General features: G+C 61.4%; 1 protein-coding gene across 1 annotated transcript; it reads left to right on the top strand.

Annotated features, from left to right (window-relative positions):
• Window positions 1-99: 99 nt before the first annotated feature.
• Window positions 100-11,613, top strand: CCDC159 (coiled-coil domain containing 159). Its single transcript, XM_050925042.1, has 12 exons — window positions 100-244; window positions 1,652-1,744; window positions 2,339-2,372; window positions 2,938-3,026; window positions 3,433-3,514; window positions 4,215-4,410; window positions 5,371-5,438; window positions 6,055-6,131; window positions 6,438-6,544; window positions 9,012-9,091; window positions 9,438-9,582; window positions 11,535-11,613. The coding sequence occupies exons 1-11, from the start codon at window positions 116-118 to the stop codon at window positions 9,566-9,568; spliced, it is 1,086 nt and encodes a 361-aa protein (XP_050780999.1). The 5' UTR covers window positions 100-115; the 3' UTR covers window positions 9,569-9,582; window positions 11,535-11,613.
• The last annotated feature ends 6,704 nt before the right edge of the window (window positions 11,614-18,317 follow it).

Raw genomic sequence — 18,317 nt, 5'->3', positions numbered from 1 at the left:
CCCAATCACCTCTCAAGGCGAGCTCCAGGTCAATAGGGACTGAGGGGGGGTGAGATCACGCAGGGGGTGGGGCTAGAAAGCCACGCCCCTTGGCCTTTGTGATTGTTTTTGTTACATGGGGGTGTGGCGGCCTGGATGGGTCAAACCCCGCCCCCCGCGCTTTGGGGTCCACGTGGGCCCCTGGCAGCGGGGCAGAGACCCGGAGGGGATGGATGCGCTCAAGGGGCAGGTCCTGAGCACCAAGGTACCAGGGCAGCCGGGCTGAGCCCTGGCCCCAGGTGGGCACCGCCGGCCCTCGCACAGACCCACCGGGCGGCCCACCCCGCCCAGATCCGGGGGGAACACGGATCGCTGCGCTGGAGCAGAGCAGGGGCCCATCGACCCTGGTATCCCGCCCACTGGGGGAGCCTCAACCCCAATGTCCTACCCCCTGGGGGCACATCAACCCTGGTATCCTGCCTCCTAGCCCCAGGTCAGACCAGGGGCCCATCAGCCCTGGTATCCCGCCCACCAGGGGCCCATCGACCCTGGTATCCCGCCCACTGGGGGAGCCTCAACCCCAATGTCCTACCCCCTGGGGGCCCATCAACCCTGGTATCCTGCCTCCTAGCCCCAGGTCAGACCAGGGGCCCATCAGCCCTGGTATCCCACCCACCAGGGGCCCATCGACCCTGGTATCCCGCCCACTGGGGGAGCCTCAACCCCAATGTCCTACCCCCTGGGGGCACATCAACCCTGGTATCCTGCCTCCTAGCCCCAGGTCAGACCAGGGGCCCATCAGCCCTGGTATCCCACCCACCAGGGGCCCATCGACCCTGGTATCCCGCCCACTGGGGAAGCCTCAACCCCAATGTCCCACCCCCTGGGGGCCCATCAACCCTGGTATCCCACCCCCTGGGGGCCCATCAACCCTGGTATCCTGCCTCCTAGCCCCAGGTCAGACCAGGGGCCCATCAGCCCTGGTATCCCACCCACCAGGGGCCCATTGACCCTGGTATCCTGTCCACTGGGGGAGCCTCAACCCCAATGTCCCACCCCCTGGGGGCCCATCAACCCTGGTATCCCACCCCCTGGGGGCCCATCAACCCTGATATCCTGCCTCCTAGCCCCAGGTCAGACCAGGGGCCCATCAACCCTGGTATCCCACCCACCAGGGGCCCATCAACCCTGGTATCCTGCCCACTGGGGGAGCATCAACCCCAATATCCCATCCCCTGGGGGCCCATCAACCCTGGTATCCTGCCTCCTAGCCCCAGGTCAAGCCAGGACCCATTGACCATGGTATCCCACCGACCAGGGGCCCATCAACCCTGGTATCCTGCCCACTGGGGGAGCATCAACCCTGGTATTCTGCCTCCTAGCCCCAGGTCAGACCAGAACCCATTGACCCTGGTGTCCTGCCCACCAGGGGCCCATTGACCCTGGTATCCTGCCTCCTAGCCCCAGGTCAGACCAGGACCCATCGACCCTGGTATCCTGCTTCCCTGCATATGATGGTGTGTTGATGTTGCAGGGCAGACGTCACTGCAGGGAGGCAGGTTGCAATGCAGCATCCCCTTTCCATTGCCAAGCCGAGCAAATACCCCCGTCTACCCCTCCCCTGGGAAAGGCGGGGTATGTGGGTAGCTGAATTCTTCCCCTTTGTTTCCAGGAGACCACTTTGATCACAGTCTCCAAGGAGGACAAAAATAGGGGCAATGTACCCAGCTGCTACTTATCCAGGGCCAGCAGCAATGCAGGGCTGGTAAGCGACTCCGCGCTGCTGGGAATGGAAAGAGAATCCTAGTCCTTGTCGCTGGAAGGCCCGGAGACCTCATCATGCCAGCGCCCTGAGTCTACCTGGCTCCCCATCACCCCACTCCCTAGTTTGGGGCTCAGACAGAGGGTGATGTCTCTAAACCCTCTTTGCGCTGCTCTTCTTTCTGTCTCCAGTGACACCGAGAGCAGCCTCAAGGCTGCTCTAATTTGTGCCCTGCCCAGGGAATGGCCAAGCTTTGGGCATGCCCTCAATCCCGCCTCCCCTTACTCTGCTTTCACACCAGCCGGGAGGCCCCTTGCCCAGAGAGATAGTCCAGGGGGCCTTTTCCCACCCCCTTTGTGCTCCCAGAGCGGCTATAAAGGGGCTTGAGCATCAATGAGAATAGGGTCCCTGCCCCCCCAAAAGGACACAGGATTCACCCCACACACACCTGAGCCACTTCCAGCCTCATCCCCATGGGCTGAGTCCATCTCTCAGACCCCTAGACAATCATTCCTAACTCCCCCGCCCCCTGAGCTCACAGGGGAGAGTGGTGCTGTGGGTACAGTCTGACGGCCCCCTCTGATCCCCTCCCTGCAGAGCCAGCTGGAGACGGAGGCCTTCGAGACAAATGGTGAGAGATGATCCCACCTCCATGATGGGGGCAGGGGGCAGACCTGGCTGATCCTTTGTGGGGACGGGGGTCACTAGACCTGGAGGGCAGCGAGTGGGCATGGCCAGCCAAGACACAACCCCTCCTCAGCAGGCAGTCGGGTGGGAGAGAGCCTGGCTCCCTGGCCCTGATTGGGGGGTGGTAGGAGGAGCCAGGGTGGACCCCATTAGGGGGCAGATGAGCTGGCTTTGGGTTGGCCCCGCCTGGGGTCAGGCTGAGGGGCAGTGTCCCAAGCCGAGGAGTGGGGGAGGGCTTGCTGTGGGATTGAGGGGGGACCTGGTCCAGACACCGGTGTTAGTGAGAGCAGCCTTGGGGCTGCTCTAACTCGTGCTCGGCCCCATCCATGGGCCCCTGGGGAGCAGAGAACAGCCACAGCGCAGTGTACCCCAATCTGCCCCCTATGCCACTGCTGAGCCAGGGTGGCACAGAGAAGCAGGCTCCACATGTTTTTAAGTCCTTCCTCGGGCTCCAACCCCATGCCAGCTCCAGCTCCCCACTCACCCCAGCCGCCTTTGCTCTGTGGCAGGGATGATCCAGGCGATGCTCCCAGATTCCCAGAAGATCCTGAAAAACGAGTTGGAGATCATCAAAAGCCAACTCCATGCCCAGGCAAAGGTAACCACAGCAGGGAGAGGGGATTTGTTATGTGCATTACAGTAGCGACTAGGGTTCCCCACTGGGCTAGGTGCTGCACAGAGCTCGACCAGGATCAGGGCCCCATTGGGCCGGGTGCTGCCCAGACACGTAATGAGGGCCAGTCCTTGCTCCAGCTTACAATGTAAACACACAAAAGGTGGGAAGGGAAACTGAGGCACATAGCAGCAAAGCGATTTGCCCAAGGCCACCCAGCAAGTTCAGTCCAGTCACCCAGCCTGGTTCCCCATGCGCTAAACCCCACTGTCTCTCCAGCCTAGCTCCCTTTCTGTCTACACTCAGGGGCCCTGGGAAACAACCATAAGCAGCGGGGCTGGGTGTCAGGGCTCAGCCCATGTATCCCCTCTGTTGCGTGTCTCTGTGACAGGCCTTCGAAGCCCTGAGCCACTCAGTCTCCCTGCTGGAGCAGGAGAGCAGCCTGCAGCAGCGAAAGATCCAGCAGCTGGAAGGTGAGACACAGTTCAGTCCCCGTCGGAGCTGGCTCTCCCAGCAGAGGGCTCTGCAAACCAGGGGATTATCTCCAGTCACTGGATTATGGCGGCTCCATTGTGCTGGGAGCTGCATAGACACCCCCTCGGACCAAGATCGGGGCCTCCATTGTGCCAGCCGCTGCACAGTTCCCTGCCCCCGACCCCTCCGACCAAGAACAGGGCCCTGCCCAGTCGTAGGGCAAACGACAGGTCTTGCATGGAATATTTCGCCATAGAGAGAGAGAAAGGAAAGAGCGTTATCCCCATTGTAGAAATGGGGAAACTGAGGCACAGGGCGGGACAGTGACTCACCCAAGGTCACACAGGGAGTCAGTGGCAGAGCTGGGAGTTGAACCTGGATCTTCTGACTCCCAGCCTGGGGCCTGAACCACCGGCCCAGCCTCCATCATTTCCTAGAAGGGCTGGGATTGTCAAAGGCACCAAGGGCCCCTGGGCTCCTAATTCCCCTTTAAAACCTCCGCCTAGAATGTCTTCAGTAGCTCCTCCCCCAAATAGCCCCTCTAGCTCCTCCCTTCTCTGTAGCTCCTCCCCAACTAGCCCCTCCCTCATCAAGAGCCCCTCCTTCCTCTATAGCTCCTCCTCCACCAGTAGGTCCGCCCCTCAAATCCACATGGTAATGTTTGAGTGGGTGTAAAGCGCTCCCCTCTTCTCCCCACAGAGGAGCTGAGCCGAGCCTGCGGCCCAGCCCAGGGGGAGATGTTCGAGCGGCTGGTGGACGGGAAGATCCTGGAGGTCTGGGCTGCCATGGCCAAGGAGGTGGAAGGGTTGCAGGAATCTCTGCTGGAGCGCTCTGACCACCGCATGATCCAGCGGGGGGACTCGCTGGAGAACCTGTCCTTGGAGATCCTGGAGAGGTTAGACTGGGCATAGGGGGCTGATACCATAGCAAGTGGGGGGCTCCCAAATCTGCTGCCCCCAGGATCTCAATACCCCTCCCCTGACTGGATCAGGGCCCTGCACAGTCATAGAGCAAGAGATAGGCCCCGCACTGAAGACTGTACCCTCTAGACAGACAAAGGAAAGATCATTATCCCCACTGGAGAGATGGGGAAACTGAGGCACGGGGCAGGGCAGCGACTTGCCCAAGGTCACACAGAGAGTCAGTGGCAGAGCTGGGAGTTGAACCTGGATCCTCTGAGTCCTAGTCCAGGGCCCAAACCTCCAGCACCTGCCCCTCTCGCAGCAGCCCCGTGCATCCATCACTCTCCCGTGCATGGGACAGGAGTGCTGCTCGCACGGTAATAGCCCCTATGGGGCCAGACATGGCTCAGACACCTGGTGAGAGACAGTCCTTGCCCCAAAACTAAATAGGCAAAAGCTGGGAGGGGAAACTGAGGCATGGAGAGGTCCCAGCTGCAGGGCTGGGAATAGAACCCAAGCATCCAGAGTCTCAGGCTGGGTGCCAAGTCACAGGAGCCCACCTGCCCCCCTGTGACGTTACCACATTGAGCATCACAGAGCTTCCAGCCACAACCTGTGTTGGTGGTTTCAGAGAAGAAAAGGGTGAAATCTTGGCCCCACGAGGCACCTAATTCCTGTGTGGCCTTTAAAAATCTCCCCCAAGAACATTTTCAATGGGAGCCCCTCCCTCTTCAATAGCTCCTCCTCCAAGTAGCCCCTCCCTCCTCAGTAGCTCCTCCCCCTGGATTGACTGCCCTGGGCCCAGGATATCACCTGAGCGGGGTACCCAGACCACACAGCTTCTCCAAGCCCCCATGCTGGTGGGAGCCCCCTGCTCTGCGGATTTCCCCGGCCTGACCTGGGGCAATGGTGCCAGGAGCCTGTGGCTTTCAGTGACTTTCCTTTTCCTGTAGCAAGAAATTCCTCTGGGAGGAGCTGGAGTCAGTGCAAGGTGAGATGAGGAGGATCCATCAGAAATTGAGTAGGTACCCTGCCGAATATCCCTTTCTTTGCCCCTAGCCATCTGGTGGCTGTGGGTAAAAATCCCCCCCATGGGTGCATGGCACAGTACACCCTCCAGAGCACCCTCCAGCTCTGGATCTCCCAGCCGGGTCAGCGTTGGCTTGCTTGTCCGGAGGGGAAACCGAGGCACAGAAGGGACTGGCACAAAGTTCAGGCCATGAGCCTGTGATAGAGCTGGGGATAGAACCCAGGAGTCCTGGCTCCTCGCCCACCCCTCTTAATCTAACTATTACACCACATTCTCTCAAGGAACCAAACCCAGATCTCTGCCTCCCAGGCCCAGTGCCTTAACCATGGGGTCACCAGTCCTCTCTGCCTTGTAGCCCTGCTGGGAGGCAGGTCTGCATCATCAGCCCCATTTTCCAGGTGGTAAAACTGAGGCCCGGAGGCACCGCGCGCTCTGCTGAGGGCCCCACTGCAAGTCGAGGGGCGGGAGCAAGGCTGGGCTCCAGCGATTCCAGGTGTCAGGGCCAGATGTGCCACTGGGAGCATTTGGTTAGCCGTGGAGCCCGTGGAGGGTCTGGGTGGAGTGCGGGGAACCCTGAACTGGGGGCTCTGATTTTTCTCTTCCGCAGAGGATCAGGAGGACGATATAACCAAGAACCTCATCAGCATAAAGAAAATGCAGGAGAATCAAGTGAAATGCAGGAAGGTGAGACATGGGGGAGGGGAGGAAGAGGCAAGGGGGTGGGGCTACATGATGCTCCTCCCCCTTTGCAGTCCATTCACAAACCAGGCACACACTGCTGCCCGGGGAGAGCGCCCACTGTGGAGCCCCTGCCGCACTCCCTGCAGGACAGCGCCCCCTAGTGCCACACTGGGGCATTGAGGTCAGCCCTGACTGTGAGGGGACAGCGCCCCCTGCTGAGCCCCCCAGGCTGCAGAGCAGATCCCTGTGCCCCAATGGTCTGCTTGGGTGGAACCCCAGTTTGCTAGAACAGCCCCCCTCTGTCCCCAGATCCTGTCGCAGCTGAAGGGCAAAGGGCCGGGCGCAGAGTGGGCCCCGGAGTCTGTGGGCGGAGGCAGAGATGGCAGGCCAGTGAAAGAGGAGCTGAATGATATATGGTAAGGGCGGCCTGGCCGGAGCTTGCTGCTGGGGAAGGGGCTGCACAGCTCCCGTCCCCCAGCCCCTCTCATGCTGAGCTGTCCTGGAGCCCCCCATCTGTCCTGTGCACCCCCTTCTCTGGGCTCTCATTGCAGCCACTAGGGGTCAGCACTGACTGCCAAGGGAGAGCGCCCCCTACTGAGCCCCTGCTCACAGCACAGCACCCCCTAGTGCCACCCTGGGGCTCTGGGGTCAGCACTGACTGCAAGGGGAGAGCGCCCCCTACTGAGCCCCTGCCCCACAGCACAGCGCCCCCTAGTGCCACTCTGGGGCTCTGGGGTCAGCACTGACTGCAAGGGGGAGCACCCCCTGCTGAAGCCCCACCCCACAGCACAGCTCCCCCTAATGCCACACTGGGGCTCTGGGATCAGCACTGACTGCAAGGGGAGAGCACCCCCTACTGAGCCCCTGCCCCACAGCACAGCGCCCCCTAGTGCCACCCTGGGGCTCTGGGGTCAGCACTGACTGCAAGGGGAGAACGCCCCCTGCTGAGCCCCCGCCCCACAGCACAGCGCCCCCTAGTGCCACCCTGGGGCTCTGGGGTCAGCACTGACTGCAAGGGGAGAGCACCCCCTACTGAGCCCCTGCCCCACAGCACAGCGCCCCCTAGTGCCACACTGGGGCTCTGGGGTCAGCACTGACTGCAAGGGGAGAGCACCCCCTACTGAGCCCCTGCCCCACAGCACAGCGCCCCCTAGTGCCACCCTGGGGCTCTGGGGTCAGCACTGACTGCAAGGGGAGAGCACCCCCTACTGAGCCCACGCCCCACAGCACAGCTCCCCCTAATGCCACACTGGGGCTCTGGGGTCAGCACTGACTGCAAGGGGAGAGCACCCCCTACTGAGCCCCTGCCCCACAGCACAGCGCCCCCTAGTGCCACCCTGGGGCTCTGGGGTCAGCACTAACTCTGGGGGGAGAGCGCCCCCTGCTGAGCCCCCTCCCCACAGCACAGCACCCCCTAGTGCCACCCTGGGGCTCTGGGGTCAGCACTGACTGCAAGGGGAGAGCACCCCCTACTGAGCCCCCTCCCCACAGCACAGCACCCCCTAGTGCCACCCTGGGGCTCTGGGGTCAGCACTGACTGCAAGGGGAGAACGCCCCCTACTGAGCCCCCGCCCCACAGCACAGCGCCCCCTAGTGCCACCCTGGGGCTCTGGGGTCAGCACTGACTGCAAGGGGAGAGCACCCCCTACTGAGCCCCTGCCCCACAGCAGAGCGCCCCCTAGTGCCACACTGGGGCTCTGGGGTCAGCACTGACTGCAAGGGGAGAGCACCCCCTACTGAGCCCCTGCCCCACAGCACAGCGCCCCCTAGTGCCACCCTGGGGCTCTGGGGTCAGCACTGACTGCAAGGGGAGAGCACCCCCTACTGAGCCCCCACCCCACAGCACAGCTCCCCCTAATGCCACACTGGGGCTCTGGGGTCAGCACTGACTGCAAGGGGAGAACGCCCCCTACTGAGCCCCCGCCCCACAGCACAGCGCCCCCCTAGTGCCACCCTGGGGCTCTGGGGTCAGCACTGACTGCAAGGGGAGAGCTCCCCCTACTGAGCCCCTGCCCCACAGCACAGCGCCCCCTAGTGCCACCCTGGGGCTCTGGGGTCAGCACTGACTGCAAGGGGAGAACGCCCCCTGCTGAGCCCCTCCCCACAGCACAGCACCCCCTAGTGCCACCCTGGGGCTCTGGGGTCAGCACTGACTGCAAGGGGAGAGCTCCCCCTACTGAGCCCCTGCCCCACAGCACAGCGCCCCCTAGTGCCACCCTGGGGCTCTGGGGTCAGCACTGACTGCAAGGGGAGAACGCCCCCTGCTGAGCCCCTCCCCACAGCACAGCACCCCCTAGTGCCACCCTGGGGCTCTGGGGTCAGCACTGACTGCAAGGGGAGAGCTCCCCCTACTGAGCCCCTGCCCCACAGCACAGCGCCCCCTAGTGCCACCCTGGGGCTCTGGGGTCAGCACTGACTGCAAGGGGAGAACGCCCCCTGCTGAGCCCCTCCCCACAGCACAGCACCCCCTAGTGCCACCCTGGGGCTCTGGGGTCAGCACTGACTGCAAGGGGAGAGCGCTCGCCCTGCCCTCATCCTGCTCCCTGCAGCACAGCGCCCCCTAGCGCTCTCTGCATGGCCTCCCTTTGCCCACCGCTGAGGTGAATGCGCCACCACCCTGCCTGAGCCCAGGTTTGAACCCTGGGCCCTGCGAGGCTATAGGCCAGAGCTAAAGGAGCAGCTCTGTGAGCAGGCAGCAGTAGTAGATTGTTATGTTCTTTCGCACATCAGTCACTAGAAGGTGCTGAAGAGAAGCCCAGGCTGGACCTGGCTCAGGGGTCCCTGCGTAAATGGGGTATCCCCAGCCCTTGCAGTCTGTCTGCACCATCACCTCAGCACCCCCAGCCTAGTGGGGGGATCTGTTAACGGGGTCTCCCCATACAGGTCGGCAGTCAACACCCTGCGGAACTCCATGGCCCACTGCAGCCTCCGGGGCGACGGGCAGGCGGCGGTGAGGGTCACAGGTGAGCGGGGGGTGGGCTGGGTGTGAGGTGGGGGTTAGGGGGGCTGGGTGTGGGATTGGGGGCAGGGAGGTGGAGGGGCCTTGGTGTGAAGGGACTGGGGTGAAATGGGGGAGGGGCAGGGAGCTGGGTGTGAGATGTGGGGGGCTGGGGATATCAATAAGGAGCTTCAGGAGGTGTATGTGTGGGGCTGGGGTAAATCCACATGGCTCCACTGGAGTCGAGGGGGATCAGTTCTCAGCAGCTGGGGGTCTGGCCCCTTTGTGTCGAAGCTCCCTTGGGCAGAGCCCCCCCCCCCCGAGTGCGCTCCCTCGTGACTGAGCACCCCCAACCTCTCTTGCCCCGCCAGGCCGTCGGAGCCGTCGGCACCGCATGTCCATCTCGGCCAGCCCGCCGGCCCCGGCCACGGAGCCAGCCCTGCGCCTGTGCCAGGAGGAGAGCAGCTCCGACCACAGCTCCTGCGAGGGCCCCTGCCCCTAGGGGGCGCTGTGCTGGTAAGACCCCTTCCCCCGCCCTCCCTGCTGCTGGTCCTGGGCTCTGCTGGGCCAACCGGGGCAAACCCCTCACAGAAACACACCTGCACAAGGACTTGTGCCTGCAGCCCCCCGTGGGATGAGGCCCTGGGCAGCAGAGCATGGCTGAGAACCCAGGCGTCCGGCCATCCCGTTCCAATCTCTGCAGACCTTGGGCAGCAGACCATGGCTGAGAACCCAGGCGTCCGGCCATCCCGTTCCAATCTCTGCAGACCTTGGGCAGCAGACCATGGCTGAGAACCCAGGCGTCCGGCCATCCCGTTCCAATCTCTGCAGACCCTGGGCAGCAGACCATGGCTGAGAACCCAGGCGTCCGGCCATCCCATTCCAATCGCTGCAGACCCCGGGCAGCAGACCATGGCTGAGAACCCAGGCGTCCAGCCAACCCGTTCCAATCTCTGCAGACCCCAGGCAGCAGTCCATGGCTGAGAACCCAGGCGTCCGGCCATCCCATTCCAGTCTCTGCAGACCCTGGGCAGCAGTCCATGGCTGAGAACCCAGGCGTCCGGCCAACCCGTTCCAATCTCTGCAGACCCCGGGCAGCAGTCCATGGCTGAGAACCCAGGCGTCCGGCCAACCCATTCCAATCTCTGCAGACCCCGGGCAGCAGTCCATGGCTGAGAACCCAGGCGTCCGGCCATCCCATTCCAATCGCTGCAGACCCTGGGCAGCAGACCATGGCTGAGAACCCAGGCGTCCGGCCATCCCGTTCCAATCTCTGCAGACCCTGGGCAGCAGTCTATGGCTGAGAACCCAGGCGTCCAGCCATCCCATTCCAATCTCTGCAGACCCTGGGCAGCAGTCCATGGCTGAGAACCCAGGCATCCGGCCATCCCATTCCAATCTCTGCAGACCCTGGGCAGCAGTCCATGGCTGAGAACTCAGGCGTCCGGCCATCCCGTTCCAATCTCTGCAGACCCTGGGCAGCAGAGCATTTCTGAGAACCCAGGCATCCGGCCACCCAATCCCAGTCTCTGCAACCCCTCTCCAACTGTGGGGGAAGGCTGAGAACCCAGACGTCCGGCCATCCCATTCCAATCTCTGCAGACCCTGGGCAGCAGGCCATGGCTGAGAACTCAGGCATCCGGCCACCCAATTCTGATCTCTGCAGACCCTCCCCTGCTGTGGGGGAAGGATGAGAACCCAGGCGTCCGGCCATCCCATTCCAATCTCTGCAGACCCCGGGCAGCAGACCATGGCTGAGAACCCAGGTGTCCGGCCAACTCGTTCCAATCTCTGCAGACCCCGGGCAGCAGACCATGGCTGAGAACCCAGGCGTCGGGCCATCCCATTCCAATCTCTGCAGACCCCGGGCAGCAGACCATGGCTGAGAACCCAGGCGTCCGGCCAACCCGTTCCAATCTCTGCAGACCCCGGGCAGCAGTCCATGGCTGAGAACCCAGGCGTCCGGCCATCCCATTCCAATCTCTGCAGACCCCGGGCAGCAGACCATGGCTGAGAACCCAGGCGTCCGGCCATCCCATTCCAATCTCTGCGGACCCTGGGCAGCAGACCATGGCTGAGAACCCAGGCATCCGGCCATCCCATTCCAATCTCTGCAGACCCTGGGCAGCAGACCATGGCTGAGAACCCAGGCGTCCGGCCACCCAATCCCAATCTCTGCAACCCCTCTCCCACTGTGGGGGAAGACTGAGAACCCAGGCATCCGGCCACCCAATCCCGATCTCTGCAGACTCTGGGCAGCAGGCCATGGCTGAGAACCCAGGCGTCCGGCCACCCAATCCCATCTCTGCAGACCCTCCCCTGCTGTGGGGGAAGGCTGAGAACCCAGGCATCCGGCCACCCCCTTCCAGGGCTGCTGCCCCCTCCCCTGGGTCTTTGCAGCTGAGGGACAGTTGTGCCCTGACAATTAAAGGGCCAGCGTGCTAATTTGCCCTCTCTCTTTCCCCCAGGCTGAGAGCAGAGAATGCCTGGGACCTGCTGGGACCTGGCCTATGGACGGGACAGAATTAAACAGCTGCTTGGGAGTGACTGGGTCTGGGGTCCTTCAGTGGTGCCCGAATCCCTAAAGCCAGATCGGAGGAACTCAGGGGCCCAACCCCGCGGGGACGGTGGATCTCCTGTCCCTGGCAAGCACCATTCACGGCCTCCCTGTGTGATGCCCTGTGGAGGTGGAATTCCCTCCTCTTCTCTCACAGCCCTGGGGGTGGAACCCAGGGTCCTGGTTCCTAGCCCCCCCCCTGCTCTAACCACTAGACCCTATTCCTCTCAGGGAGCTGGGAACCCAGGAGTCCTTGTTCCCAGGCCTTCCTGCTCTAACCACCAGACCCCACTTCCCTGCCAGAGCCAGGGAGAGAACCTAGGCGTCCTGGCCGGGCAGATTGCTCTGTGTGAAGAAACCGCTCCCCTCAACCCACCTCCCAGCGCCATGAACTGGGTGTGGAGAGTTTGTGGCTCTCGGCAGCTGCTGTTCCCTGACCAAAGGATTCAGATGTGAGGGTTGCAGCCGCGCTGGGAGAAAGGAGGGTGTGAAAGCCCCTGTACCCGATGCCTCTCCCAGCCCTGCGGGCTCTCCTGGCAGCCACTAGGGGCCGGCACTGACTGTGAGGGGACAGCGCCCCCTACTGGGCCTCCACCCTGCTCCCTGAAGCACAGCGCCCCCTAGCCCTGCACTGGGTCAGGACTGACAGCCAGGGGAGAGTGCCCCCTACTGGGCATCCGCCTTGCTCCCTGCAGCATAGTGCCCCCTAGTGCCACCCTGGGGCAATGGGACCAGCACTGACTGCCAGGTTTCTCGCACCTTCTCCTACAGCAGCTGGTACCGTCCACCTTCATGGACGGGAATGCCCTTCTGCAGTGAATGAACAGAGCTGAAGGCGAGACGGGTCCGTCAGATCTAGTCTGACCTCCTGAGTAGAGGGGAACGGACACCCTGCACATACAGGGCTGGGAGGATAGGAGGGGGAGTGAGGGAAGGTGGTGGGAGTGGGGGGAAGCTGGCTTTAGGCTGGGAAGGAGGGTCCTGGGGATCCTACTGTGCCTGTTCCAGCCCCTCTCACCTCCATCCCTGCCCCGCCGTGTGGATCCCAGGCCGGAGAATTGCGTCCACCGGTTCCTAGAGCCAGCTCCGAGCTGGAGCCTCTTTTGGAAAGTTCCCCTGATCTCCAAGTTGTGAGACTCCACCACCGCCCTGGGTCAGTTCTCGGATGGTTCATTCCCCGCCCTCTTAAAAACGGGCACCTTATTTGTAGTCTGAACGTGTCTCGCTCGGGCTCCCAGCCACTGGATCTCGCTGAACCCTTTTCTGCTGGATCCCAGAGCCCGTGAGGATCCAAAATCTCCTCTCCAGGCAGCTGCCTGGAGCCAGGATCGAGTCACTGCTTAACCTTCGCTTGGCTCAGCCAGGGCCACCCAGAGGCCCCAGGTCCTGCAGGGGCCCCCACGAGAATATCGTATTCTACAGTAGTGCAACTTTTTTTATGGAAGGGGCCCCCGAAATTGCTTTGCCCCAGGCCCCCTGAATCCTCTGGGTGGTCCTGGGCTCAGCTTCTGGAGTCTCACGAAGGGGGCGACTCGTTCTCGTAGCTCCTGGGTGAAGCTGGCTCAGTGGCCTTTTTGGAAGCCCGCACCCCAGTAACTGGCTCGCCTTAGGGCCCAAGCCCTTCAACGACTCCGTCACTGTTCAAAACCTGCCTGGCCGCCGGGACGAGAGGTCTGTGTGTTTTCCAGGGGGGCTGGGCCGCTTCCCCCGAGTGTGTGACCCGTTCCTGGCCCCAGCCGCAGACAGATTTCACCATGCTGCCTTGCAGGCCTCTTGGCTAGTCCCTGGTTATTCGATAGCGATTGCTCGTCTCCCCAGTCCTCCGTTTCCATCCTGCGTCCTGCGATGACTCTCCTCCTATCATCCCCCCAGGAGTTACTGACTGGAAGCTCCTCCCGAAATGATCCCACAATCCTGGGTATATTCTTGACATTTGAGATGTTACAGCTGCTTCACTGGGGCATTTTCTGCTCTACTGCCTCCGGGCTGGGGCCTCTCCCTCGGGGTGGGGGTTATTGGTTCTCACGCTTCCCTTTTGCCATATGTTTCTAGATCCAAACTAGCCTCTTGCTAATTAGAATTTTTATGTTAGAAGCCCCAGCTGAGATCAGGGCCCCGTTGTGTCAGGTGCTGCACAGACACACAGTGAGAGACAGTCCCTGCCCCAGCTGAGATCAGGGCCCCGTTGTGTCAGGTGCTGCACGGACACAAGGAGAGACAGTCCTGCTACAGCTAAGATCAGAACCCTGTTGTGTCAGGTGCTGCACGGACACAGGGAGAGACAGTCCCTGCCCCAGCTGAGATCAGGGCCCTGTTGTGCTGGGCGCTGCACAGACACAGGGAGAGACAGTCCCTGCCTCAGCTGAGATCAGGGTCCCCTGGGCCAGGTGCTGCACACAGCTCCAAAGAGCTCACAGTCAAAGGAGACACAGCAGGGATCATTAGCCCCATTGTACAGATGGGGAAACTGAGGCCCGGCAAGTCTGTGGCAAAGTTGGGAATTGGACCCAGGCATCCTGGCCCAGCGCCTTGAGCCCAAGGCCATCCTGCTGCACTTGCAAGCCTGCTCAGGCCAAGAAGCCATGGATAAGGAGCTTCCATTTCCCTCCGAGTTGGGGGTCCCACCAGGGCCAGGCCAGTCTGTTGCTAGAAGCGTCTCCTGCCAGCCTGGACCTGCTGTAGGGAGCGAGAGGAGTTGCTCAGCCGCTGTGGGGTTGTAGATCCCTCTGAGCAGTGCTGGGGGTTGGGGAAGTTTCCCAGGTATTCGCTCCTCCATGGGGCAGCTGTAGGGGGCGTGAGGGTGGATTTAGTGCTGAACCGGGGGGGCACGGGATCCACACAGCACAGACCTGGGCCTTCCAGCTTCTTGGATGCATCCAAGAAGCAGCAGATATTCCACAGGAAGCTGTGCTGGGCCAGTGCTGCGTTTCACACGAGCACTTGTGAACGGAACCTGCCGTGTTTCTCACCAGCGTGCGGAAGTGGAACCCGCAAGCATCTTGCACAGGTGCATGGGAATGGATGCTCTTGTCTTTTACACGTGGGAATGGAGCAGACTGTTTTGCACAAGCACTTGGGAATGGTGTCTGTGGTGATTTGCACAAGCAAGTGTGAATGGAGTTGACTGTTTCCCATGAGCGTTCACGTCTCCTTTGCTTTTTCCAACTTGTTCTTCCCTCCCTGGATCCCTGTTATCTCACACCTGCCTGAGAGAAAGCTGCCCTTACTAACACTTCGTGCACTCCCCAGGACAATTTTGGGGCTACTTAAGGGGTGCAGGGTGAGTCACAGCAGCAGCTTGGCTTGTGTGTACCCAGTGGGGCAAATGCCCCAAACGATGAGCTGCTGGCTCTGCAAACCTGACTTTTCCCTCTGCCCGCTCCCTGGGTGAGTGCTTGGATCAGAGCAGAGATAATTGTGGCCAGCTCCATGGAGCTAGCTGGCCCCCCTGGGTTTACTTAGGCCTGCGACACAGGTCCCTCCAGCCTGTCCGTGTACCCCGCTGAGTTACGCTCAAGCGCCCGGTCCCTCACCCGAAATGCACGCGGATGCGCTGCCTCTCTGGAAGCAGCCCCCCCATCCCTCCCCACCATTCAACATGCATGTAGCCCTGTGCATAGTCGTCACATCATGATGTGAGAACTTCAGTAACTCCGCCAGAGGTTACGGGGCTATTCCAGGGAGTGCGGGGGAAGGGGAGGTCCCGGGATGTGCAGGAGGTCACACTAGATCATAGAGATAGTCCCCTCTGGCTTTAAAGTCTCCGAGTCTAAACCAAGGGTGAGCAAACTTTGGCGTGAGGGCCATGTCGGGGTATGGAAATTGTCTGGCGGGCCATGGATGTTCCCGAAATTGGGGGTCAGGGTGCAGGAGCGGGCTCTGAGTTGGGGTGCAGGGGGAGCTCTGTGGGGGGGGGCTGAGGATGAGGGGTTTGGGGTTCGGAGGGCGGAGGATCAGGGCTGTGGCAGGGGATTGGGGCACAGGGTGGACTCAGGGGTGCAGGCCAAGAAGCGTGTCACCCCTGTGGCTCCCGTCCAGGCGGCTCTGTGCGCTGTCCCATCTGCAGGCGCCACCCCTGCAGCTCCCATTGGCCGGGAACTGCAGCCAATGGGAGCCCTGGGGGCGGCGCCTGCGGATGGGGCAGCACTCAGAGCCTCCTGGCCACGCCTCCACATACTACGTAGGAGCCGGAGGTGGGTCATGTCAGCTACTTCCTGGGAGCCGCACGGCACGGGGCAAGCCCCCAACCCTGCTCCCCGGCTGGAGCGGGGCAAACCCCCAACCTCACTCCCCGGCGAGAGCTGAGGGCCGGATGAAATGCTCTGATGGGCCGGATGTGGACTGTGGGCTGTCGTTTGCCCACCCCTGGTCTAAACCCACCAGACGGTTATTTGACCCAGCTTAAGGAAAAGATTCAGACAGAAGCTGTGTCATGGACACACAGGCCCCGGGCTCACTCGGCCCCTGGGAGGGACCTTCCATATGACAGCCCCCACTGAGGGTTGCACTTTCTCCCAGGGGTTCAGTCCTCTGGCCCCGCCGCCCCTGGGACCTTTCCTCTGAGCTGTCTGCATGCCCGTGTCTCCTGCTCAGGGAGTCCCTCGCTCCCCACCCCTGGAGGGACCAACACCCCCCTGATCTCTAGCCCACAGTGACTGGCAGCCGGCATAACAGAGGGTTTATTGAACATCTGGATCCAGCACAGGGGTTCTCAGGACCCCGGGCCAAGCAACCCTCAGCCCAGTTCATCTAAGTCTGTCTCACATCCAGGTGGACTCAGGCTGCCCTCTGCTCCCAGTCCCCCTCCTTCCAGCTGCTCATCCTACAGCCCTTCCTCCCTCCAGACAGGTCACCCGGGCTCTCCCTCGTCTGTCCTTTGTTCCCACACCAGCTGGGACTGGCAGGTCAGGTCACTTGGGTCCTCCTCAACCCATTGGCCACAGCCGACTGGCTCCCAACACAGGGCAGGCCTCCTGGTCACCAGTTGCTAGGGTCCCCAACCTCCAATCCATTGTCTGGGGTCCTGGCTGCTAGGTGAGGTCACACCTGGTCCTCTGCAAACAGCAAACACCTTCTGCACCACCAGGTTAAACATGCAGCACGCCGGGGAAACTGAGATACACACAGTGTTTGTGCAAAACTCCACGAACCCCCAACTTTGTCACAAGCACGGCGGTACAAGGCTTGGAAACAAGGTTATGGATAAAAGACAAATGTGAACCGCAGTCTGACACCTCTAGGAATTGACAAGGGCCTTCTCCATCCGATAAGGGTGCACTGGGGGCCCATTCTGAAGCTTTCTCCACAACAACGAGGGTTAGAAACTTCCTTTTTCTTATCAGAGGGGTAGCCGTGTTAGTCTGGATCTGTAAAAGCAGCAAAGAATCCTGCGGCACCTTATAGACTAACAGACGTTTTGGAGCATGAGCTTTCGTGGGTGAATACCCACTTCGTGTTAGTCTATAAGGTGCCACAGGACTCTTTGCTGCTTCCTTTTTCTTTCAGACCGAAGTTCTGAAATCATCCCATATCCATTGACTCCAGGACCTGGGGCTTTAAGGAAGCCAACAGTGATCATGAAACTCACGAGCGTTGGCCACACGGGACATCTCACCCAACGGTGAGTCTCCCCCAGCTGTGGTCCGCACACGAGAGCTGGGATCCTCTTTTCATGAGACCTCCCGTCCCGGCCGAGTGTCATCTCCATAATGGACCCCCATCTCATCCCTTTCTTGCTCCTGTTCTATGGTCCCAGAGCTTTTGTACTTTTTCATAACCAAGGTGTTTTATTCATGTCAATCGGCCGCACCGGGCCCCTAGCTAAGGGTTTGACCTGGAATCTGTAAAGGCCCAACCCTCTAGAGAGTCAGTGCTAGGCTGGGGTGAAAGATCTCAATTGTTCTCACGCTCTGCCCGGCCCAAGTGCCCCGTCTCACCCCCGGCAGCTTGGGAACGTGTTATTCTACACGTCCCAGATCGTTTCCGAAGGCCCCGTCCCACATAACCATGACTACCAGCTCTCAGCCGAGACCATGCTCGTGGAAACAGCGTCAAGGTCACGCTCACTGGGCAAACATGGATCCTGGGCATAGGCTTGTAATTGACCAATATGGGGCACTTGGGGGGGGGCATGGTCCCCTGGCACACCTGTGACACACTCACACAAAAGTGCTCTTGATGGGGCACGAGCATTGTGCAAGACACTGGGTGTGCCCCATTAGAATGAGAGGGTACAGCAGGAGGGCTGGGAGGCAGGGCTCCCGGGTTATCTCCTGGCTGAGTGAGGGAGTTGGAAGTCAGAACTCCTGGGTTCTATCCCCAGCTCTAGGAGGGGAGTGGGGTCTAGTCGATGGGGGGGGCTGGGAGACAGGGTGCCTGGGTTCTATCCCCAGTTCTGGGATGGGTGTGAGTCTAGTGGTTAGAGTGGAGGGGGGGCTGGGAGCCAGGACTCCTGGGTTCTCTCTCTAGCTCTGGGAGGGGAGTGAGGTCCAGTAGTTAGAGTGGGGGGGGCTGGGAGTCAGGATGCCTGGGTTCTATCCCCAGCTCTGGGAGGGGAGTGGGGTCTAGTGGTTGGGCTGAGAGCCAGGACACCTGGGTTCTATCCCCAGTTCTGACGGCAGAGTGGGGTCTAGTGGTAATGGGAGCTGAGAATCAGGCGCCCAGTCTGTAACTGGAAATGCTCATGGAGTGACAG

This window comes from Gopherus flavomarginatus, chromosome 16, assembly GCF_025201925.1.
Source record: "Gopherus flavomarginatus isolate rGopFla2 chromosome 16, rGopFla2.mat.asm, whole genome shotgun sequence".
NCBI lineage: Eukaryota > Metazoa > Chordata > Testudines > Testudinidae > Gopherus > Gopherus flavomarginatus.
This window is presented reverse-complemented; position numbering and strand designations above follow the sequence as displayed.

What these genes read in the sequence shown, in the direction of transcription:
- CCDC159 (XM_050925042.1), top strand. Translation starts at nt 116, where the DNA reads ATGGGGGTGTGGCGGCCTGGATGGGTCAAACCCCGCCCCCCGCGCTTT. An exon ending in CCAGCAGCAATGCAGGGCTG is followed by an intron (nt 1,745 to 2,338) that starts GTAAGCGACTCC and finishes CCCTCCCTGCAG; the next exon opens with AGCCAGCTGGAGACGGAGGC. An exon ending in ATCAAGTGAAATGCAGGAAG is followed by an intron (nt 6,132 to 6,437) that starts GTGAGACATGGG and finishes CTCTGTCCCCAG; the next exon opens with ATCCTGTCGCAGCTGAAGGG.